At 40.6% G+C, this 22,823-nt stretch overlaps 1 protein-coding gene across 18 annotated transcripts in view; it reads right to left on the reverse strand.

Annotated features, from left to right (window-relative positions):
• Positions 1 to 20,868, reverse strand: part of LOC101130554 (myomegalin) — a 225,188-nt gene extending 204,320 nt beyond the window's left edge. For 6 of the 18 annotated variants that reach the window (XM_055356611.2, XM_055356599.2, XM_031009244.3 and 3 more), the window contains exon 1: positions 20,357 to 20,865. In XM_055356611.2, the coding sequence (XP_055212586.2) occupies positions 20,357 to 20,589 (233 nt within the window). In that variant the 5' untranslated portion in view covers positions 20,590 to 20,865. Of the gene's footprint in view, positions 1 to 20,356 lie in introns of all 18 variants that reach the window. The other 12 variants (XM_055356667.2, XM_063696230.1, XM_055356641.2 and 9 more) reach the window with 5 other exon arrangements.
• Positions 20,869 to 22,823: the final 1,955 nt, after the last annotated feature.

The raw sequence follows: 22,823 nt of genomic DNA on the forward strand, positions 1-22,823 counted from the left end.
AGACCAAAGCATTGGCAAGGAAGCTGAATAAGTGGATTTCCTCACTTGCTGGCTGGAAGTCTAGGGAGCAGAAAAGGTGGACATTTCCCCCATCTTGTATCTGTCTTGAGGAAGTGTGTGTGTGTGAGTGTGTGTGTGTGTGTGTTTATGCGGGAATAGACAACTGGGACAATGCCTTAAAATGTACACAGTATTTCTGATGCATTATCTCATTCATTCGTTCATTCATTCATTCATTCAATAAATAATTACTGTGAACCGTGTGTGTGTGTGTGTTTATTCAGATCCATCCCTTTCAATGGTTAGCCTTGTCTGTCAGCTATAACAAAAACCTCAAACCTCAAGGAAAGAAATTACAACCAAGCCTTCAGACAGCTGGTGGTAATTTACTCACACAATCCCCTTTATCCTTTCAACACCCACTATTTATCTGTATCTGACGTTTGGGAGAGGGGAAATCATGCAAGAAATATGGTATGTAAATTTCTGGAAAGGGGGTTGGAATAGTGAGGGAAGACTTGTGTGAATTACATGAATAATTCTCCTTGATTTGAACATAGATATCAGATCTCAAAAATTGAAGGGACTGATGTTAGGGTCAATAAATACATTTCTGGGACCAGAAACAATACTGGAATAAATTCATAAATAGCTTCCAAGGCATTCATGACAATCACACCATTGCTAAAATCTGAGTCATTTTCCAGAATGGGGCAAGTAGTTCCAGTACAAGTCAAAGGAGCATGTGTCAATCAATCCAGACTGCTTTAAAAATCCATAGTGATAACAATAACTAAATGGAATGCTTGATCCTAGTTCAGATCTTGGATTGGATTCTGAATTAGAAAAAAAAATATTGCTGCCACGTTCAGTGGCTCATGCCTATAATTTCAACACTTCAGGAGGCTGAGGCAGGAGGATCACTTAAGGCCAGGAGTTCAAAACCAGCCTGTGCAACATAGCGAGATCTTGTCTCTACAAAAAAAAATTTAAAAATTATCTAGGGATGGTAGTGCAAACCACTAGTCCCAGCTACTCTGGAGGCTGAGGTGGGAGGATCACTTGAGCCCAGGAGTTGAGCCTACAGTGAACTGTAATCACACCACTGCACTCCAGCCTGGGTGACAGTGAGCAAGACCCTGTCTCTTAAAAAAAAGAAAAAATACCTCTAAGGACAAGATAGCCATATATATCCATGGTCCTTGCCTTTGTTTCTTGTATCATGCCATCTACTAGCTGGTCCCTGAAGCCATATATAATAACTTTCACTCATACACACATATGAGTGAAAAGTAACACTGATTTTTTTTAACTTTCCAGCTTGAAAAATTTAAAATTTTCAACATATAGTAAAGTTGTAAAACTAGCACAATAAAGTCCTGTAAATCTTTCACTTGCTTCATAGATTGTTAACGTTTTGCCACATTTGTTTTCTCTCTTTACACACACACACACACAAGCACACAGACACAATCATTAGTATTATTTTGATGAACGATTTGAGAGTAAGATGTAGATTTTTCACCCCTAAATATTTAATGTGTATCTCGTAAGAATATTTAAAATCGTTGCATAACTATATTATATAAAAGAATATAACACCCTTGGCCGGGCACGGTGGCTCACGCCTATAATCCCAGCACTTTGGGAGGCCAAGGCGGGGGGATCACAAGGTCAGGAGATCGAGACCATCCTGGCTAACACGGTGAAACCCCATCTCTACTAAAAATACAAAAAATTAGCTGGACGTGGTGGCGGGTGCCTGTAGTCCCAGCTACTTGGGAGGCTGAGGCAGGAGAATGGCATGAACCCGGGAGGCAGAGCTTGCAGTGAGCCGAGATCGTCCCATTGCACTCCAGCCTGGGTGACAGAGTGAGACTCTGTCTCAAAAAAAAAAAAAAAAGACTATAACACCCTTTTCAGGTCAGCTTTTATCACTATTAAGCAGAACACTTTACATCATAATCTGAAGTCTCAGCAGTGAATTACTTAACTAAAATCAGGAGCTACCCTCTGCTAGATATTTGGCTCACATCTGTACAACCAAAAGTGCTGATCAAAATAATCACTCCCAGGACAAAGGCAAAATATACAACAAAGACAAATTCCCTCTTCTATGCACCAGCCAATTTCTTGGCAGTTTAGAACAGCTGTTTTGTCCTTTCTTCCAGCTGGCAAAGGTTCAAAAATATCAAGATACAGCCTCAGAAAGCTTCACACGAGGAAGAAATTTTAATGAGAAAAATCTCACGTTCTGTATTCGCTTTTGTTTTCATTTCCATTTTAGCATATAAAATGTCAAAATACTGAGCTGTTGAGTACCGTATCAAACGTCTGGCAATTCTGGACAAAAGATGAGCAAAACTCAACAGTCCTCTATCTTTGCAAAGTTCAAGTGGCTTTAGGAGTTAATGCCATAGGGGTAGGGTGCCACGCCTCATGCCTGTAATCCCAGCACTGTCGGAGGCGAGGCAGGCAGATGGCTTGAGCACAGTAGTTCGAGACCAGCCTGGGCAACATGTGAAACCCATCTCTACAAAAAATACAACAAAAATTAGCCAGGCGTGCTGGTGCACATCTGTAGTCCCAGCTACTCAGGAGGCTGAGGTGGGAAAGTGGCTTGAGCCTGGGAGGCAGAGGTCACAGTGAGTGGAGACTGTGCCACTGCGCTCCAGCCTGGGTGAAAGAGCCAGACGCTGTCTCAAAAACCAAAACAAAACATTGTATCAGTTTGGTAAAAGAACAAACACATCCAACATTAACCATCACAATTCCTTTCGACCAGAATAATCTTTTATTCAGATAAAAGTATCCCAGTTTTAGGCTATGCATGTGATATAATAATAACAGACAGAGAGGTACAGAAATACCCAAGCTGGCCCAAGCTCAGAGCTTGTGGTATACAGAAGAGAATTATTGCATCCTTTATTTGCTGGCTTCGGTACATTCTTAGGAGGTAGAGGGAGGGAAAAAAAAATCAAAACCAGAAGGGTCTGGTGCTGATGGACCAGATCAATTGGTTCAAACTTTGATTCAACTGTTAAGGTATTCAGGGCTGGAACTAGGATGAGAGGAGCAAGGCACTCACCTGAGGTGCGAAGTTTAAAGGGTGCCAAAATCTCGGTAATCAAGATAAATAATATTTTAATGCAATATTTTAGAAAAATATTAATGCAAAAAAAATCCACAGTGAACAAAATATCAAAACTTTAAATAAAGACAGGATCTGACCCTGCATTTTCATGATTCAGGGAGTGTCTTACTTGCTTCGTCCTAGTCCAGGCCCAACTTGGTTCATTCCCAGATGATGTGCCAAAAGCCACATCTTTAGGTGTCTCCTCTGGTGCTCTCTAGTGCTATGTTCTGCTGACCTTGTTGGCAACAGCTCTCTGTCTGTTATGAATGGTTGGACATCAGGTGGCACCTTTAAGATACCACAAGGTAAAAGCAACTCTCTGAGCCAAGGCCAGCTCTTCCAACCTCCTTCCAAACAGTCTTACGTCTCAAGGGCAAGTTTCTGTGATGTATAGGGCATCAGGGAGAGGGTAGAATGGGGTAGAAAGGGGAGATAATGGGAGAGGGAAAAAAGAACAGGTGACTTCATGAGTTGGCACTAATGTAACTAGAGTGCAATTTTTCAAGAGTCTATCTTTTTTAAGAAAACCTTGAGCCCCAACTCTCATTTGGAGGCACCTGCTCACTCACCTCCAAAACCAAATCCACCTCACCTCTATTCTTCTTTTCACATTGTGTACGGGTAGTTCTGGAAATCAAAGTGGCCATGCTGCTTCCTCCATGCAGCCTGTAGTGAATTCAAGTAGTGTAGGATACTTCAAACTGGAGCTTCTCTACTGTGAATAGCTGCTCATCCCCAAGTACCAAACCTAATTTTGTGACAATGAAAACCATCTGCAGGTGCCCCCTGCTGGTGGTACTATCCTAGAGACTTGCCTTCACTGATGTATTTTGTTTGGTCAATGGTCCAGAAAGTCACAGTCACAGTCACCAACACTATTCCCTATGCCCTTACACCTAAGCAGGTTCACTTATTTATGCTACCCGCCAGGCACCTGCAGGTGTGTGGCATTTGCATTTTCCTTCTATGGCTTCCCAGTTCCTCATGGTGGGAACCTGGGGCCCGACTTCTTGCCTCTCAAACTATTAATATGTCTGCCTCACAGGGCCAGGCACTTCTCTAGTCTTGAGTCACCCATGTCATTCTTTTAACCTACCCTCGGGTAGGACACTGGAGCCATAGATGTGAACCTTAGCCTTTAAGGCACGCAAGAAGACAGCTGAAGTCCCCAGGGCCAGTCACTGCCAGCAATGTCTTCCAGCGGTGGTTGAAGGGATGACTGAGGCAAGCAGAGTCTGAGTTTGTTATTGTTCTGAGGATATGGACAAAAATCTTTAATAAGGCTTACATAGCTTGGCATAGTCTTCAGCCTCAGCTCTGGTTATACTCCCCCTTCCCTTTTGTGCTTAGTTTGTACTAGTCTTGTTCCAGAAGAAGAAAGAGAGAACTAATTCTGCTGCTCCTCTGGTGTCCAGGAGCTCGGGTAATGGATGCAGACTGTAATAGGCAGTCTCCAAGTTGGTCCCCAGTGATCCCTGGTCATCAAACCCTTGTGTAATTCCCTCGCCTTGAGTCTGGGATGGATCTAGTACTCATTTGTAATGAATACAGTAGGGCAGCAGTGATGGAATGTTGCTTCCGAGATTAGATTATTTTTTAAAAAGCAAAAACAACTGTGGCTTCCATTTTGAGTATGCATGCTCTCTTTCTTTTAGATCAGTTGTGCAGGGGGAACTAAGCTACCGTGTTATAAGCAGACCTATTGTGCGGACAGGAACTAAAGCCTGCCAAATACCATGTGCGTGAGTCTGAAAATGGACCTTTCAGCCCCTGTTGAGTCTTGAGATGACAGCAGCCCCAGCTGAGTGCTTGACTGCAACCTCATGACAGAAGTTGAGGCAATTCTAACCAGCTAAGCTGCTCCCAGATTACTGACCCTCCAAAACTGTGAGTACTAAATACTTGCAGTTTTCAGCCACTGAGGTGATTTGCTATGCAGCAATAGTAATAGTAACAAACACACAGACTTCTGAACCTTTCCCCAATCCAAGGTCATTCTGTGGAGTTAGAGACCCAGCTCTCCCATTCACAAAGAAGCTATTATTCTCTCTACAGTAAAGAAAGACAAAGAAGTCAGAGCAGTTTTTTAATGCTGCACATCAGGAAACTAGATGTATGCTGAAAATTTGGGAGTGATAAGTAGGACCTTTCCCAGTCTGTAGAATATACCACCAAAGCATGCTCACTCGAGAATGTGCTTTTGATTACTCCCAAGCACACTTTTTTTCTTTTTGAAGATATGTGCAAACAATGAAAACCCTTCTTGCTGAAATTACAATACAGCCGTACATTTTGGTTGAAATGTTTATTTGGAGATTTCAAAGTCAAGGTTGATATAGCCAAAAGATAATACAGATTAGACTATCATGGAGACAAAAAGGATCTAAAATTTGATATTGTTTGTACACTAGGGTCACTGCTCATGTTAACATTTCCTTCATTGCATCCACTTTCTCGGAGCTGGTGTTGTAGGGTTAGACGTGAGTGTGAATGAGCATGCGTACAGTGGACAAAATCCCCCCATTCTGTAAATGCATGCGCCTATTATTCCGGCCAGTGAACCCAGCCTGCTTTAAGTCTTTGTTATTTGAATAGTGTCCCAGATTCTCCTTTGAAATGTGCGGTTCACCTATTTTTATTAACCTTAATATGGAGCTTTCTGATGCTTTTTTGATAGATTCTTGGTCGTGCCCAGGTACACTTCCTTTCATTTTAAACAGGTCATATATTTCTCTGTGCTGGCCTTCAGGTGGTGTGCCATATAAATTAGAAAGCGAATTTTCACAAGGTCAAATTTTAATCATGCAGCTTAGTATTTTTAAACAGATGACATTTTCATACTTGGTATGCTAACTTGAAGACCAGACCATTTTTGTCCAAGTTCTACCAAAGGTTTTCATTTTATAGTCTTCATTTGTTTTGTTTTGGTTTACTTTTTAACAAAAAGCAAACCTAGGAAAAAATTTTAAAAACATACAAGATGCACAAAAACAATTACTCTAATACATGTGAAACAGAAAATCAACACCTGCCAATTAAACACAACTTCTACCATTTCATAACTGTGTGATCTTGTCAAATTACTTAACCTCTCTATAAAATGGGATCACGATAGCATCTTTCTCACAGAATTATAGTGAGAATTAAATAATATTATTCTTATGAAATGTTTAAGATAGGGCCTAGCATTTATCATTTACTTGATAAATATTAATCATGTAATTATATATGTAATTATGGTGATAATGATAATGTTGCTGCCATGAGATGTCAGGTTTCATAATATAAAATCATTACAGAATTCTGTTTGGAACTCCTGTGAGACCTAGTATGAATCACCTATAGTTATGAGGCTGCTCTAGCAAATAAATCTAAGAGAACAGGCAACTTCATGAAGAGGTTAAAGTGTCCTAGGGCAGTGGTCTCCAACCTTTTTGGTACCAGGAACCATTTTCAAGGAAGACAACTTTTCCATGGACAGGGTGGGGGATGGATTTGGAATGATCATCAGGTATTAGATCCTCATAAGAAGCAGGCAACCTAGATCCCTCATATGCCCAGTTCACAATAGGGTTCCCGTTCCTATGAGAATTGAATGCAGCTGCTGGTCTGCTGATCGACAGGAGGTGGAGCTCAGGGGTAATGCTCGCTGGCCTGCCACTCACCTCCTGCTATGCAGCCCAGGCCCTAACAGGCCAGGACCAGTACCAGTCCATGCTCTGGGGGCTGGGGACCCCTGTTCTAGGGAAATACCATCACCATGTCTGCTACCCCTCCCACCGTGGGCGCTACCACCATTTGGTCACCATATGCAACCCTGTGTGAAGATATTTTTAATACTATCCAGGGTCCTTTTCATTTGAGTGACCTCTATCTCTTTGTCCCACCATCTAACTCCCACCCTCATAATGAATGGGGAGAAAACCTCCACCAGGGCGAAACAAAAAACCTCAGAGGCTTCAAACAAAATTTAATATAAAGACTCCAACCATGAAGTTGTCTCTTTTTATTCCCCAGTTATCTTCTTTGTTAGTTTTGTTTTCAGGATCTGCAGGGTACCAAGTTATCTGCTAGAAGGCCCAGGCCTTCTCTTCTTACCAGCTCCACTGCTACCGCCATGATGTAAATCACTATGATCTCACATTGGTGTTACTTACTGCAATAGCCAGCAAAGCAGCTCCCTTCCTTCCACTCTTGGCCTCCTAAGGTCTGTTTTGCAATAGCAAAGTGACTTTTTAACATTTTTCAGATCATATGATGTTCCTGTTTTAAATCTTCATTGGCTTCCCCATGTCCTTAGAATAACATCCACTTCTTACCACGGCCTATGAGGTCTCAGGTGACCTGGCTCAGGTTCATCTCTGACCCCTCCTCTTATTTAGTATGCTCCAGCTGCACTGGCCATTTTCTTCCTCAAACACACTAAGCTTATTTCTACCTTAGGGGTTTTGCAGTTCTTTCACCTCCTGCTTTAATTCCTCTCTAACGAAGTTTTTTTTAAATAAACTTTATTAATATCAGAAATCACTTTATTTGTATATTTATTTATTTGTTTTCTGTCTACGTCCTCACTGAGCCTTTATCCAATAATCTTGTTCCTCATTTTATTCTAGCACCTAGTATTATGCCTGACATTCCATATATACCTTTTGGAAAGATCAGTGAACAGACTCCAGCTATACTATTTTTTAAAATAGGATTTACTGGAAGAGGAGACCCACAGAATCAAAGGAACAGTTGAAGACTCAAAAGAACAGGCTCAGAAGGGGCAGGAATAGGGAGGGGCAGGAATAGGGGAAGCAATTAGGATCTAGGTAGCAAGAAGGGGCCGATTGGTTCTGGCCACTTTTTTCTACTCTTATGTTGTTCCACTGATGATGCAATGCTCAACAAATCAGATCATTGGGAGGCCGAGGCGGGCAGATCACGAGGTCAGGAGATCGAGACCATCCTGGCTAACACGGTGAAACCCCGTCTCTACTAAAAATACAAAAAATTAGCCCGGCGAGGTGGCGGGCGCCTGTAATCCCAGTTACTCTGGAGGCTGAGGCAAGACAATGGCGTGAACCCCAGGGGGCGGAGCCTGCAGTGAGCCGAGATCGCCCCACTGCACTCCAGCGTGGGCAACAGCGAGACTCCGTCTCAAAAATAAATAAATAAATAAATAAAAAATCAGATCATCCTCGTGTGGGTCTCAAGATTATCATTTAGCTCAGGATACCTTAACCAAACTTCCCACCAAGACTATAAACCATGGCAAAAAAGACAATTATAGCCACCCCCCCCAAAAAAAGTAGGGTTATTGTCCAAAGAAGGGAGGAATGGACACACCCACAGTCAAAAACCCAAAACAAAAGAAAAGACTGCAATAATCTCTGACTTGACATTTTGTCATCTAGAAGACAACTACTTTTTTTTTTTGAGATGGAGTTTCCAGGCTGGAGTGCAGTGGCGCGATCTGGCTCACTGCAACCTACGCCTCCTGGGGTCAAGTGATTCTCCTGCCTCAGCCTCCTGAGTAGCTGGGATTACAGGCGCCTGCCACCACGCCTAGCTAATTTTTTGTATTTTTAGTAGAGAGGGGGTTTCACCATTTTGGCCAGGCTGGTCTCAAACTCCTGACCTCAGGTGATCTGCCCCGCTAGGCCTCCCAAAGTGCTGGGATTACAGGCGTGAGCAACCGCTCACGGCCAACATCTACTTTCTTGCAGTATTAACTGATGTTTGTTTAAGAGATATAAACAGATTTCGGCCGAGCTCAGTGGCTCACACCTGTAATCCCAGCACTTTGGGAGGCCAAGGTGGGCGGATCACGAGGTCAGGAGATGAAGACCATCCTGGTTAACACGGTGAAACCCCCTCTCTACTAAAAAATACAAAAAATTAGCCGGGTGTGGTGGCGGGCGCCTGTAGTCTCAGCTACTCGGGAGGCTGAGGCAGGAGAGTGGCGTGAACCCAGGAGGCGGAGCTTGCAGTGAGCCAGATGGCGCCGCTGCACGCCAGCCTGGGAGACAGAGCAGGACTCCGCCTCAAAAAAAAAAAAAAAAAAAAAAAAAGATATAAACAGATTTCAATATTAAGTCAAATAAAAGAAGAAAGATAAATCTGTTCAAAATTATAGTGCATACTAAAAAGATATGCTTTTAAATGTCTTCTCTGTCCTATGATTCAGAATAAACTAGAGGTCAGGAGACAGTTCCATGAGATGTGTCCTTTTGGATATCCCAAACTAAATTAATTCTCTCATTTCCCTGACATCTGTTTCTCGTACCATATTATCTATCTCAGTTAATGAAATTACTATTTACTCTCTGACTGGCCTAGGAATTTGTTTAGACAGAGTTTACTTGTCTAGAGTAATAAACTGGAGAATAATATTTGTTTCCACCATCTCCCTCATTTCGCACACTCAATTAATCAAAAAATCCTATCAGTTCTAACTCAAATTCTCCAACCTATCTCTTCCTCGCCATTCCCAATACCAATGCCTGTGTTCAGGCCCTTATTACCTTTGGCCGTGAACCACTTGCAACAGTTTCTCAGTGATCTTCACTCAATCCACTTAAGCCCATCTCTCACACGACTGCCACACTTATGACGCTAAAACAAAGATCTATGTCTGCCAGACTCTTCTTTAAAAGCTTCTATAATTCCACACTGTCTACAAAAATAAAAGCCAACCGCCTCTGTGTCTTAGTTGAAATGACAGAATACAAAAGTTTCTCAGAATGATTTATAAATGCAACCTTTTCTTTAATATGAAGGTTCTTTAACCCTGGTATACATGAGAAAACTTGTAGTGCATTTAAAGAACACTGATGCTAAGACCTCAATCTGAAAAAGTCTGATTTAATTGGTCTGGAATGAAGCCTTACATCAGCTTTTTAAAGACCTCCCCCAAATAATTCTAATATGTAGTCAGGGTTGAAAACTACTAATTTATAATGTGGCTAGAAAGACACTTCTACTTCCAGACAGCATGCGGTAATAGGATTGGTATTCATTCCCCTTCACCCCTGACAGAAATTACTAAAAAATAGGACAAGATATATAAAATAATTATTTTCAGACAGTGGATATCAGACAACATAGGAAAGTTATCCAAGAGAAGAGAGAAACAAGCAAAGTAAGCCATACAACTGTCCTACTTAACTGCCCCAGAGCTCACAGAGAGGGAATCCAGGCAGAGCCTGGTGATCTCCCTGAGTTGAAGAGATCATGCAGAGATTTGAGAAGGCCAAGGCAGGTGGAGTTCATGGGGAAGAGTACCAGAAAGAATAGAAAATTTCAGAGATCTGTGGAGAGTCTCCCTGAATATTCAGCTGAATACTGATCGGTATATCAGGAAACTACCAAGGTTGGGGTAAGAACCACACAAGAGAATCAGATTAAACAATCCTCTTGGCTCATACAAGGCTGGAAGTAGTTTGTTTCATCATCTACTAAAGTGGGAAAAGCCTCATAATTAACAGGATATTGGCTAGAGTACTTAGAAGGGTATCACCCAAGTAATGGGGAAAATTAATCATCTTTAAAAATTTGCTTGGGTTCCCCATAATGAAGCTTAAGATCAAGAAGCATCTGTTTCCAACTAACTTAACTGTGACCCAGAATAAAGCTCAATAATGTTTATGGGAATGCAAAACTATCTAACACCCAATATGTAAAATGTTTAATGTGTGGTATCAAATCAAAGTATTGCCAGGTGTGCAAAGAAGCAGGAAACAGTACTTAAAATGAAGGGAAAATCAATTACCAGAAACATACTCAGAACTGAACAAATGTTAGAATTGTTATTATAGTATTTCAAATGTTCAAGAAAGTAGAACAAAGATTGATCAAATGAAGTAAAATATTAATACATGGGCGGGGCACAGTGCCTCACGCCTGTAATCCCAGCACTTTGGGAGGAGGCGGGCAGATCACCTGAGGTCAGAAGTTTGAGACCACCCTGGCCAACATGGTGAAACCCCATCTCTACTAAAAATACAAAAATTAGCCAGGCGTGGTGGTGGGTGCCTGTAATCCCAGCTACTCAGGAGGCTGAGACAGGAGAATTGCTTTTACCCGGGAGGCAGAGATTGCAGGTTGCAGGGAGCTGAGATCGTGACATTGACAAGAGTGAAACTCCGTCTCAAAAAAAGAGAAAAAAAATTAATACATGAAAGTTACAAACTTCTAGAGATGAAAAAGACAATATCTGAGATGAAGAATACACTGGATGGAATTAACAACAGATTAGACACTGTAGAAGAAAAAGTTAGTGAACTTAAAGACATAGCAATAAAAATGATCCAAAAATAAAATGAGAAAGAAGACAAAAAGTGAACAGAGCATCAGTGATCAATGGGAAAAATTTAAATGACCTAATATATATGTAACTGAAGTCCCTAAAGGAAAGGAGTTATAGAGGGCAACAAAAATTTTTGAAAAAATAATGGCTGAAAATTGTCCAAGTATAAAGAAAACTGTAAACACACAGATCCGGTAAGCGTAACAAACCCAAAGCACGAGAAACATGAAAGTAACCACACCTAGGCACATTTTAATCAAATTGCTTAAGATCAGTGATAAAGAGAAAAATTTATAAGTATTCAGGAGAAAAAAGAACATTATATAGAGAGGAACAAGGATAAGAATGAGAGCATAACTTGAAAATTAAAAGACAACAGAGAAGCCAGGCACAGTGACTTGTGCCTGTAATTCCAGCACTTTGGGAGGCTGAGGAGGGCAGATCACCTGATGTCAGCAGTTCGAGACCAGCCTGACCAACATGAAGAAACCCCATCTCTACTAAAAATACAAAATTGGCTGGGCATGGTGACGTATGCCTGTAATCCCAGCTACTCAGGAGGCTGAGGCAGGAGAATCACTTGAACCCGGGAGGTTGAGGTTGCGGTGAGCCAAGATGGCATCATTGCACTCTAGCCTGGGCAGCAAGAGTGAAACTCCATCTCAGAAAAAAAAAAAAAAAAAAAAGACAACAGAGCAACATCTTTAAAGAGCTGAAGGAAAAAAAGAGCAGTCACCTGGAATTCTATTACCAGCAGAGTAGGTTTCTTGTGCATACAACCCATGTAGTCACACAGGGCTTTGCACTCAGAAGGACTGGCTTGGTTTAATGCTCTGTTGTTGATTACTTGAAATTCTTAATAATATTTGAACAAAGGGGTCTACATTTTCATTTCGCATTGAGCCCCACAAAGTATGTAGTCAGTCCTGATAACCAGCAAGAATATCTTTCAAACATGAAGGTGAAATAAAGACTTTTTCACATACAAAAGCTGAAAGAATTTTCCCACCAGCAAATCTGCACAAGAATAAGAAGGATTAAAGAAATTCTTTCAGGCAGAAGGAAAATGATACCAGATGAAAATAATGAAGAATATTGGAAATGGTAAACATGTCAGTAAATATGAAACTTTAAAAATATCTTTTACATCACTAATCAGTAAGGAAATGCAAATCAAAACCACAATGATATTTCACTTTATACCCATTAGGATGGCAATTATTTTAAAAAACAAAAACAAAATATCAGTATTCATGAAGATATGGGGAAACTGAAACCCTTGTACACTGTTGGTGGGAATGTAAAATGGTGCAGCTGCTGTAGAGAACAGTATGGTCGTTCCAAAAAGTTAAATATAGAATTACCATATATGCAATAATCCCTCTTCTTTTGCAACCCAAAAGCATTGAAAACAGGGACACAAAGAGACATCTGTACATCCATACCTGTTGCAGCATTATTCACAGTGGCAAAAGGTGGAAACAATTGAAATTTCCATCAACAGATGAATGGATTAATAAAATGTTGTATAAACATACAATGGAATATGATTTGGCCTTTTAAAAGGTACATCATTATAAGCCTGAGCAACAAACTGAGACCCCATCTCTACAAAAATACCAAAAAAATTGCTTGTAATCCCAGCCATTTGGGAGGCCAATGTGGGAGGATCGATTGAGCCCAGGAGGTCAAAGCTGCATTGAACCATGATTGTGTCAGTGCACTCCAGCCTGGATGATAGAGTAAGACTCTATCTCACACACAAAAAAGTACATAATTACAACACATGCTACAACACGGATGACCCTAAAAGAGGTTATGCTAAGTGAAATAGGCTGGAGACAAAACAACAAATATATGATCCCACTTATAAAAGGTGGCTAGAGTAGTCAAATTCATAGAGCCAGAAAGTAGAATAGTGGTTACCAGGAGGTAGAGGAGGGAGAATGGGTAGCTACTGTTTAATGGATACAGAGTTTCAGTTTTGGAAAAAGAAAATTTTGAAGATGGATGGTGGTACTTGTTGCATAATAATGTGAATGTACTTAATGCAACTACTGACCTGTACACTTAAAATGGCTAAACTGGTAAATTTGTGGGGGAAGAAGAGTTTATTTAGTTATTTTATTTTTTTTTTTTTTTTTGAGACAGAGTCTTGCTGTGTCACCAGGCTGGAGTGCAGTGGTGTGATCTTGGCTCATTGCAACCTCTGCCTCCCTGGTTCAAGCGATTCTCCTGCCTCAGCCTCCCGAGTAGCTGGGATTACAGGCGCATGCCACCACACCCAGCTAATTTTCGTATTTTTAATAGAGACAGGGTTTCACCATGTTGGCCAGGATGGTCTCTGTCTCCTGACCTCGTGATCTGCGTGCCTCGGCCTCCGAAAGTGCTGGGATTACAGGCGTGAGCCACTGTGACTGGACTATTTAGTTCTATTTATTCATTTATGCAATGATGGTTCAGCAGTAGGTAATAAAATATAACCTTATATTTAAAATTCATTTTTCGTTTTGAAAGGTTTGGATCTTTGTCTCTTCTTTCTACTTTACTATTTTATTTATTTATTTATTTATTTATTTATTTATTTATTTATTTATTTATTTTTAATGGTGGCGGATCTGGGATCTACCTTACTGTTTTAAATACTTAACTCTGACCAAATAGAAGCTAAATAAAAATTGTATTCCCTTACTTTCCTCTAAGGCCATGCTGGTACAACTAGAATTGGCTCTTTAGAATGTAGGTATCATTTATAGTAAGCTGGAGATTTGATCACAGAATGATACATGTAAGAATGTCACAGCACAAAACAATGCTCAGATATTTTTAAAAGGACAAATTTCAGGACACTTTCCATCTGAGTTCATAAGAAAGTCCTCTTGAGTATCCTTCAAAGTTAAAACCCTCTCCCCTTCAGATTAATGAAAATATTAGGATGCATAGAACACAATGGGCACTGGTGATATGGCCCATGGTAGCTGAATTAGATTGAGTATAAATGAAGTCTTCACATAATAGCGAAGAGGCCAACAGAAGAAAGGCCAGAAAGCCACTTGAAACTCATGTCCATGGAAGACCAAATGAAGTTGATTTAACTGTTCCCTTAGAAAGATATTATCCCATTGCTTAGCCCTCAGAGTGCTCATACTGCTACTTTCCTTCTTTATATCACCAGTTCTGGGAGCAAACCTCCTGGAAGAATGGAAGTATAGACTGTAAATACAAGACTGTGGGTACAGCAAAGGGGCTCTGATGCTCTAGTTGTTTGTGTCTAGATACTGTCAAATGTCCCTTGTGATGCACAATTGCCCTTACCTGAGAACCATTAACCAAAATAAATGAAATAATATGTCATGTTCATGCATCAGAAGACCCAATGTTGTTAAGATATCAATTCTCTATAAGTTGATCTATAGACTCAATGTAACCCCAATCAAATACCCCACTGGCTTTTTGTCTACATTTACAAGTGAATTCTGAAATGTATATGGAAATTCAAAGAACCTAACACAATGAAAACAATTTTGAATAAGAAGAGCACAGCTCAAGAATTTGACTACGTGATTTCAAAACATATAAAGCTACTGTAACCAAATCAGTTTGGTATTGGTCTAAAGATAGATAAGGGAGGCTGAGGCAGTAGAATTGCTTGAACCCAGGAGGCGAAGGTTGCAGTGAGCCAAGATCGTGCCACTGCACTCCAGCCTGGGCAACAGAGTTAGACTCCGTCTCAAAAAAAGAAAAAGAAAAAAAAAAGGCAGATAAATAAATCAGTCAAACACAATAGAAACCCAAATACAGACAATTATATATGTGGTCAATTGATTTGAACAAAGGTGCTAAGGCAATTAAATGGAAAAAGGATAGTGCTCTTAACAAACAGTGTTAGAACAACTGTACATCTACGTGCAAAAAAAAAAAAGATAAAAAAGAAAAAAAACAAAACCTTGATCACCACATACAAAAGTTAACTCAAATGGATCATAGGCCTAAATGTAAAAATGCAAAACTATAAAACTTCTAGAAAAAAATAGAATATTTTTGTAATCTGGATTAAGTAATGATTTCTTAGATATGACATTAAAAGCAGAACCATAAAAGAAAAAACTGATAATGTTTATTTACCGCAGCAAAATTTTAAAATGTCTGGTCTTCAAAAGACACTGTTACTAAAATGGAAAAACAATCTGCACAGTGGGAGAAAATATTTGCAAAGAACATATATAATAAAACTTGTATTTAGAATATGAAACTAACCCAATGAACTCAGTGAAACCCAAACAACTCAATGGAAAATGGGCAAAAGATTTCAACAGACACTTTACCAAAAATATGTAGATAATAATCAAGCTTATGAAAAAAAGCTCAATATCATTAATCATTAGGGAAATTTAAGCCAAAAAACCATAATAAGATTTCACACCCACTAGAATGGCTATAATATAAAAGATGTACAGTAACAAGTATTGGGAAGGATGTGGAGAAATGAGAACCTTCATACATTGCTAGTAGGAATATAAAAGGTACAACCCTTTTGGAAAACGATTTGGCAGTTTCTTTAAAAGCATGCCTAGTGTTATACACCCCGAGAAATGTGCCCAAGAGAAATGAAAGACATGTGCACAAATAATTATAGCAATTTTATTTGTAATAGCCATAAAACTGGAAACAACTCAACGAATGGTGAATCAATAACGTGTAGCACATTCATACAATGAAATACTACTCAGCAACAAAAGGAAATGAGCTACTGATACCCACAACAGCATAGATAAGTTTCAAAATAATTATGCTGAGTGAAAGAAGCCAGACAACAACAAAGAGTAGATACTGTATGATTCCATTTATATGAAATTCTAGGAAATGCAAAGTAATATATAATGACAAAAGCAGAGGGGCAGGAAGGAGGAATTTAAAAAGGGCAGAAGGAAACTTTTTGGGATGATGGATAAGTTCGTCATCTTGATTGTGGTGATGATTTCACAGGTATATACATATGTTGAAACTTCAAATTGCACACTTTAAATTTGCCCAGTTTATTGTATGTCAGTTATATCTCAATAAAGCTGTAGAACAGCAACAACAAAGAGATGGCTAGACAAGCATATTACAGTAGTTGAAGTTTGATGTTAGAAATTCACTGAATCTTCTCTGAAGTCATTGTCCTCTGACAGTTGTCTGCAGGTTTCAAGCTATCCACCTACACAGAATGTGCAATCTGCTGGGCTTCAAAAGCACACATTGAGGCAGATGGCCAACAGCTGACAATTCACTTAATTTCTCTTTTTAAATAGTTATATACTTGAAAAAGGATCGAGTTTGAATTAAATCCTCACAGAAAATTTCTATCACAGCATGGGATTCACTTCAATAAAGCATCTTCCCACTGTCATAAATCTGCTTGTGTCCTTTTGGCAAAATTTTCTTCACACTCAACCTGGCTTTGTTATCTTGTCAAGCCAGACAAAAATTCACCTCTTGTATAAAGCCGTCTCTGATCATCTGCCTTTTTAAATTTTTTAATTTTTTAATTTTTTTTTTGAGATGGAGTCTCACTCTGCCACCCAGGTTGGAGTGCAGTGGTGCAATCTCGGCTCACTGCAACCTCCGCCTCCCTGGTTCAAGTGATCCTCCTTCCTCAGCCTCCTGAGTAGCTGGGATTACAGGCGCACCACCACGCCCAGCTAAATTTTTGTATTTTCATTAGAGATGGAGTTTTACAATGTCGACCGGACTGATCTCAAACTCCCGACCTCAAGTGATCCACCTGCCTTGGCCTCCCAAAGTGCTGGGATTAACAGGCATGAGCCACCGTGACCGGCCTCATCTGCCTTTTAGCACCATAGAGAGGTGCCATTAACCACCTGGTTTATATTGCCAGCATGTAGGGGCTGCAATATGGTACCCCAGCCCCACCTCCCTACCCCATCATTATTTTTTCTTAAAGAAAATAAGCTTGCCACTTAGAATTTAAACTTTATAATTAAGATAAACTGATTTAGAGAATAAATGTAGACACTTGAAACAGTCACAAAGATCCCCAAACCAGATTATAATCTGACTGAAAATATTAGCATGTCAGAGATAGAAAAAGAGATGTACCTAAGAAGGGAGGACAATCATCAGTGGACACTTACTGTCCAGGAAAAAAGAACCTATGTGTACACCTTGATGCTCTGAAGCTATCAAATTATTTGAAATTTAGAATCCACTAATTAATTCCTCTTGCTCTAGATTCAAGTTTCAAAAACAACCTTTTGGCTGTAATTTGGCTCTCAAATGTGGCACATATACCAAGAGATATTTTGCTGGGATCATAAAAGAGAGTCTAGTTCGCTAAGATGTTAAAATTCTCATTATAAATTAGTAATTTGTTATTGTGGGTTTATATAGTAGTCCTGTGATTTATCAGTTTAAGAAACAGACTTGGCTGGGTGCAGTGGCTCATGCCTATACTCTCAGCACTTTGGGAGGGTGGGGTGGTAGGATTGCTTGAAGCCAGGAGTTTGAGACCAGCCTAGGCAACATAGGAAGACTCCATCTCTACACAAAATAATTTTTTAAAAGTAGCCGGAAATGGTGGTACACAACTGTGATCTCAGCTACTTGGGAGGCCAAGGCAAGAGGATCCCTTGAGCCCAGGAGTTGGAGGCTGCAGGGAGCTATGATTGCACCACTTCACTCCAACCTAGGCAACACAGTGAGACTCCATCTCTGAAAAAAAAAAAAAAAAGAAAGAAAGAAAAAGAAAAGAAACAGACTTAACAAGTTAAAGACCAGATTTCAACATATTTTCCAAGGTAATGCCACTTTGTATGGCCTGTTAGGGAAGTCAGCTTTCCTTGGAGAGAGAGAGAGAGAGAGAGATGTCTACAGTTCATCTTTCTGTTACAGCACTTACTCCATACTCCAGTTACTGAAGCATATTATAGAACTACAGATTCTGAGTTACCTGAGGGTAGTTTTGTATCCAGTTTGTGCTGGCCTCCACCATCATTGCTCAATAAGTAACACTGAACTGAACTGAATTTGGATAATGTGCAAAGCTGCTTTTTTACATTTTTTAATTGATTGAGAGTTAGAAAATCATACCAAAAACACCACTCCCCAAGTATAATCTCTAATACGCTAACGCTCATTAAACCTCTAACACTATAGCTAAAGTTGTTACGTTTTTTAAAGTACGCTAAACTGGGGAATTGATTTTTAAATGAAGGGCAAAGTAGCACTAACCTCAGTCAAGTTGCTGTGTTTCATTTGGGAATTGTGAAATTTTTTAAAAACATTTCAAGACTTATCATTACATCAGCGAAGATGAATATAGGTGTAGTTTGTCAGATGAGTAACTATTAAGGAAACCACGAATGTTTGCTACCTACTTTCACAATTAAACCACAATTTAGAGGATCAAATTCTAACCCTACAAACTTTTTTTTAACCAAAGAGAGGGAGAAAAATCATACTCTTGTGATAAGGAGTCATAATTCATTTTAAATTCTGCAGGATTAATGCTGCTTTCCAGATGAGAAGAATTCACCCCGTGTACGTAAAGTGATTAAGGAGCCTTGGAATTATAAACACACATTCAGATTAGTTTTTTTGTTCTAAGCTTTAAATAAAATTTCAAAGTATTTTATAAAATAATTAACATCCCATAGATATGCTTTTTAAAAAAAGTAATTATGTCTATAAAAGTAATTTGTATAAGGCAATAAAAATTTTACTTTATAAAAAAATCAAACAATGAATACTTTTTGCTTAATTCTTTCTTAGGAGCAGTAATTTATTATGGGTTCCTTAGAAGACATGTGATTTATTTAAGCTCTATTAACTGAATGTGAGTCTGTTTTCTGACATAAACAGTGGATAGCGTGATGAAAAAATAAAATTGTCAGTGAATAGGCTAAATTTCATAGTTCACAAATATAGCTATCCTGAACATAGAATACAGATCCAATGAACATTTAGTTTTATAATTAGCACTGTTTTAATCCAAATTCCAATTTTATGCATGGGAAACTGAGGCCTAGAGAAATGAAGTAACTTTTTACAGACCCATTAGCTCAAGAGGCTGTAATCACTAGGCCTGGTAGTTTGATTTATGAGTACTACCTTCCATGAGATAAAAAGCTAAAAATGCTGTGATGAGGACATGTTTGTTTCTAAAAAGCCTGCAGCACAATCTGTCTCTTCTCCCAAAAATCGTATGTATGACAGATTTTTATGTTACTGCTGCTACACGAAGAAAATTGAGCCTAATATGTTCGGTCTTCCAGGCCAAAGCAAAGGATTGATTTTAGAAGGAACTTGTCCTGCATGGCCTCCATCCAGCCATCAGGCAGGGCTCCAGCTCTGCAGGGGAAAAAGACATAGCCCAGGAAGAGGGAATCACCACCCACCCCACCCTGCGATCTGTGTCTAAGAGAAATAACCCTGAAAAGAAGAGCTATAAGAGATGGCAGTGTGTGCTTTCGTCCGGGTGCACTTCCCGATCCTTCATCTTTCATGCCCATCTCTGATGTTTCCATCCTGGTATAGCCTTCTGAGTCATGTGTTCATCTCTCCTTTGGCTCAACCCAACAGACACAGCCTGCAATCTCACCTCCATCAACACAGCAAATGTCTGTGTCTCAAAGACCTCGAGATAGAGACCGAGCTTCCTATGTTTTAACCCTTCCAGGGGCACACCTTTATTTCTGGGCAACTCAACACTGTCCCTCCTCCTGCCTCCAGTACGGGCCCCATTACCTCCCTACCCTTCTCCAAGCAGTAGTCACTCAGCGCCAACCCCTCTCAGGCGTCGGGATCTTCAGTCCGGGGCCCCAGCCCTCCGCGCGGTTCTCCTGCCCAGCGCACCGTGCGTTGCCACCCCCATCGCGTTCCTCAGCCTCCCGAGCTCCAGAGGCAGCATCTGGCCATGCTCTCACCTCAACCAGGGTGTGGCCGCCGCAGCTGCTTCTTCCTCCTCGGCCGCTGCTGCCCAGCTCCCGGCTGGCTCCGGGCGCCGTCTTTCCCGGCTCGGGGTCTGCCGTGGGGACTGAGGGGTTCGCGTCGCGTCCCCGGACCGGTAAGGCGTGTAGTGAGCCCGGCGGGACGCGCGACAGCAGCAGCCAAAGTCGCATCGGCGGCGGCAGCAGGACCCGCTGTCTGTCCCCTTCATGGATTTCCTGGGCCTGGCCACCCCAGTCCTAGCTACGGTTCCTGCTTGTTTTCCTGGTGTCTTCCGGGACTGCCAGGGCGCATCCTCTGGGCCTGGCTGAGCATCCCCGTCAGTTCCCTGGGCCTCCTCCGCGGCTGCCTCTGCCACCTGCTCCGCCCAGATTGCTTTGGTCCTTCTCCCGCAGACACACTCAGCTGCCCTTCATCCTCTGTCGTCTCCCCATTCTCTCTCCACCCACTGCCTCATTCCCAGATCCACTCCGTTTCTTCCTATCGGCTCCAATGTCACCTTCTCTTTATTTCCAACCTCAAATAAGTTTCTCCTTTTCTTTCTGTCTCTCTCAATATTTTCCCCGGTTTCATCCTCCTCCCCGTGCCCCCGTATCAGTCATCCTTTTATAATTTATCCAGTTTTTCGTCTCTTATTAGTTCCTCAGAATCACTACTGCAGGTTGTTGGCTAGCCTCTTTTCTTCCTCTCCCTGTTTCTTTCTCTTTCCTAAAATCTTTTCCTTTCAATTTTCCCTTTAGTTTTTCAATTGTAAAAACTTTCTCCCAAACAACCTAAATTTTCCTTTCAGTTGAGACTGATTGCAGTTTTCCATGAACTCATAGTAGAGCATATATAGCTTGGTATCCACCATAAACCAAGAAAGTGTTTTAACCTTTTTTTAAAGTTGGTTAGTTAAATAAATTATCCCATAAATATTCATTCTGAAAATCCAGTTCTTATATCCTACATATGTCCTTGAAAACAGATACTAGTTTGCTTTTGTATCCAGCAAAGCAAAATGTTTCTGCAACACTATTGGATATAGCATAAGTTCAGCAGGGGAGGGGGAGCAAGGTTTGTCTTTGTAGTTGGGCACTGTGGATCTCAAGGTTCATAGGCAACAGCTATTATAGTTGACTGACCGAATACAGACAAAGCTGAATTCATCTCAGCTCATCCTTCCAAATCTGTTGCTCAGTTCTATGTTTTAACCCCAGCCCTATCTACCCAGCTGCTCAATCCCCAAACCTAGAATTTGTCAGGGACCTATTTCTCTTTTACCCATCTCATCCAGTCATTAATTCTACTTTTTTACTCTCTCCGTCTCTCTCTCTCTCGATAGATAGATAGATAGATGATAGATAGATAGATAGATAGATAGATAGATAGATAGATAGATAGACAGATAGATAGATAGATTTTTTTTTTTGAGACGGAGTCTCACTCTATCACCCAGCAGGCTGGAGTGCAGTGGCACGATCTTGGCCTACTGCAAGCTCTGCCTCCTGGGTTCAAGCGATTCTCCTGCCTCAATCTCCTGAGTAGCTCAGATTACAGGCACCTGCCACCACGCCTGGCTAATTTTTGTATTTTTAGTAGAGATGGGGTTTCGCCATGTTGGCCAGGCTTGTCTCGAACTGCTGACCTCGAGTGATCCTCCCGTCTCGGCCACCCAAGTTGCTAGGATTACAGGCGTGAGCCACTCACCTGGCCCATTCTTTCTTTTAAGCCTCCTAACTTAAGCTTTATCTTTACCTCTCCTTATCTTTGTCCAATCTGTCTTATCGGGGCTCTTTATCTAACGACCTCTACCAGAAAATTCTTAATTATCTCTTCTTGTTTTGTATCTTCTTCCTCTCCTTTTCCATTAGCTTCATCCCCAGCCCACAAACATGCTTAACTCTCCTCACTCTTAAAACAAAGTCCTTCCCTCTCTACCTATCACCATATCTCTTACTTCCCTTCACATCCAATTTGTTTAATATATTGTGTTCATTTGATGTCCACACTTTCTGACTTCCCAATCATTCTTTACCTCCTAATTTTCTGCAATCAGGCTTCTAATCCTATTGCTTAACTAAAGGTATTCTCCCAGAGGTCCTGGCGAATTTCATGTCAGGCATAGGTAGGCAATGCCAGATCAGTTGCCCCTAGTTTTTCTCCCCACAACAAACGAATTCAGATCTAAGAAAAAAAAAAACAAAAAACTTTTGGTATCAAGGCCACCACATTGCAGAGCACTCAACCGCCATTTAACCTACATAAATAGCACCTTACCCACTGAAGCCTGCACAACTAAAAACAATGGCCTTGAGTGGTAGGGCTAAACTCTTGGGTTCATGCCGTTTATCCAAATGCAGGCTGAAGAGGAATCCCCATTATATGACTCTAGATTGATAAATTACCTAGTTTTGATTATGGCCTTAGATTTTAGAGATTCAGACTTTGGTTTTGCCCATAGAC

The sequence above is a fragment of the Gorilla gorilla genome, chromosome 1 (assembly GCF_029281585.2).
Source record: "Gorilla gorilla gorilla isolate KB3781 chromosome 1, NHGRI_mGorGor1-v2.1_pri, whole genome shotgun sequence".
In the NCBI taxonomy this organism is placed as follows: Eukaryota; Metazoa; Chordata; class Mammalia; order Primates; family Hominidae; genus Gorilla; species Gorilla gorilla.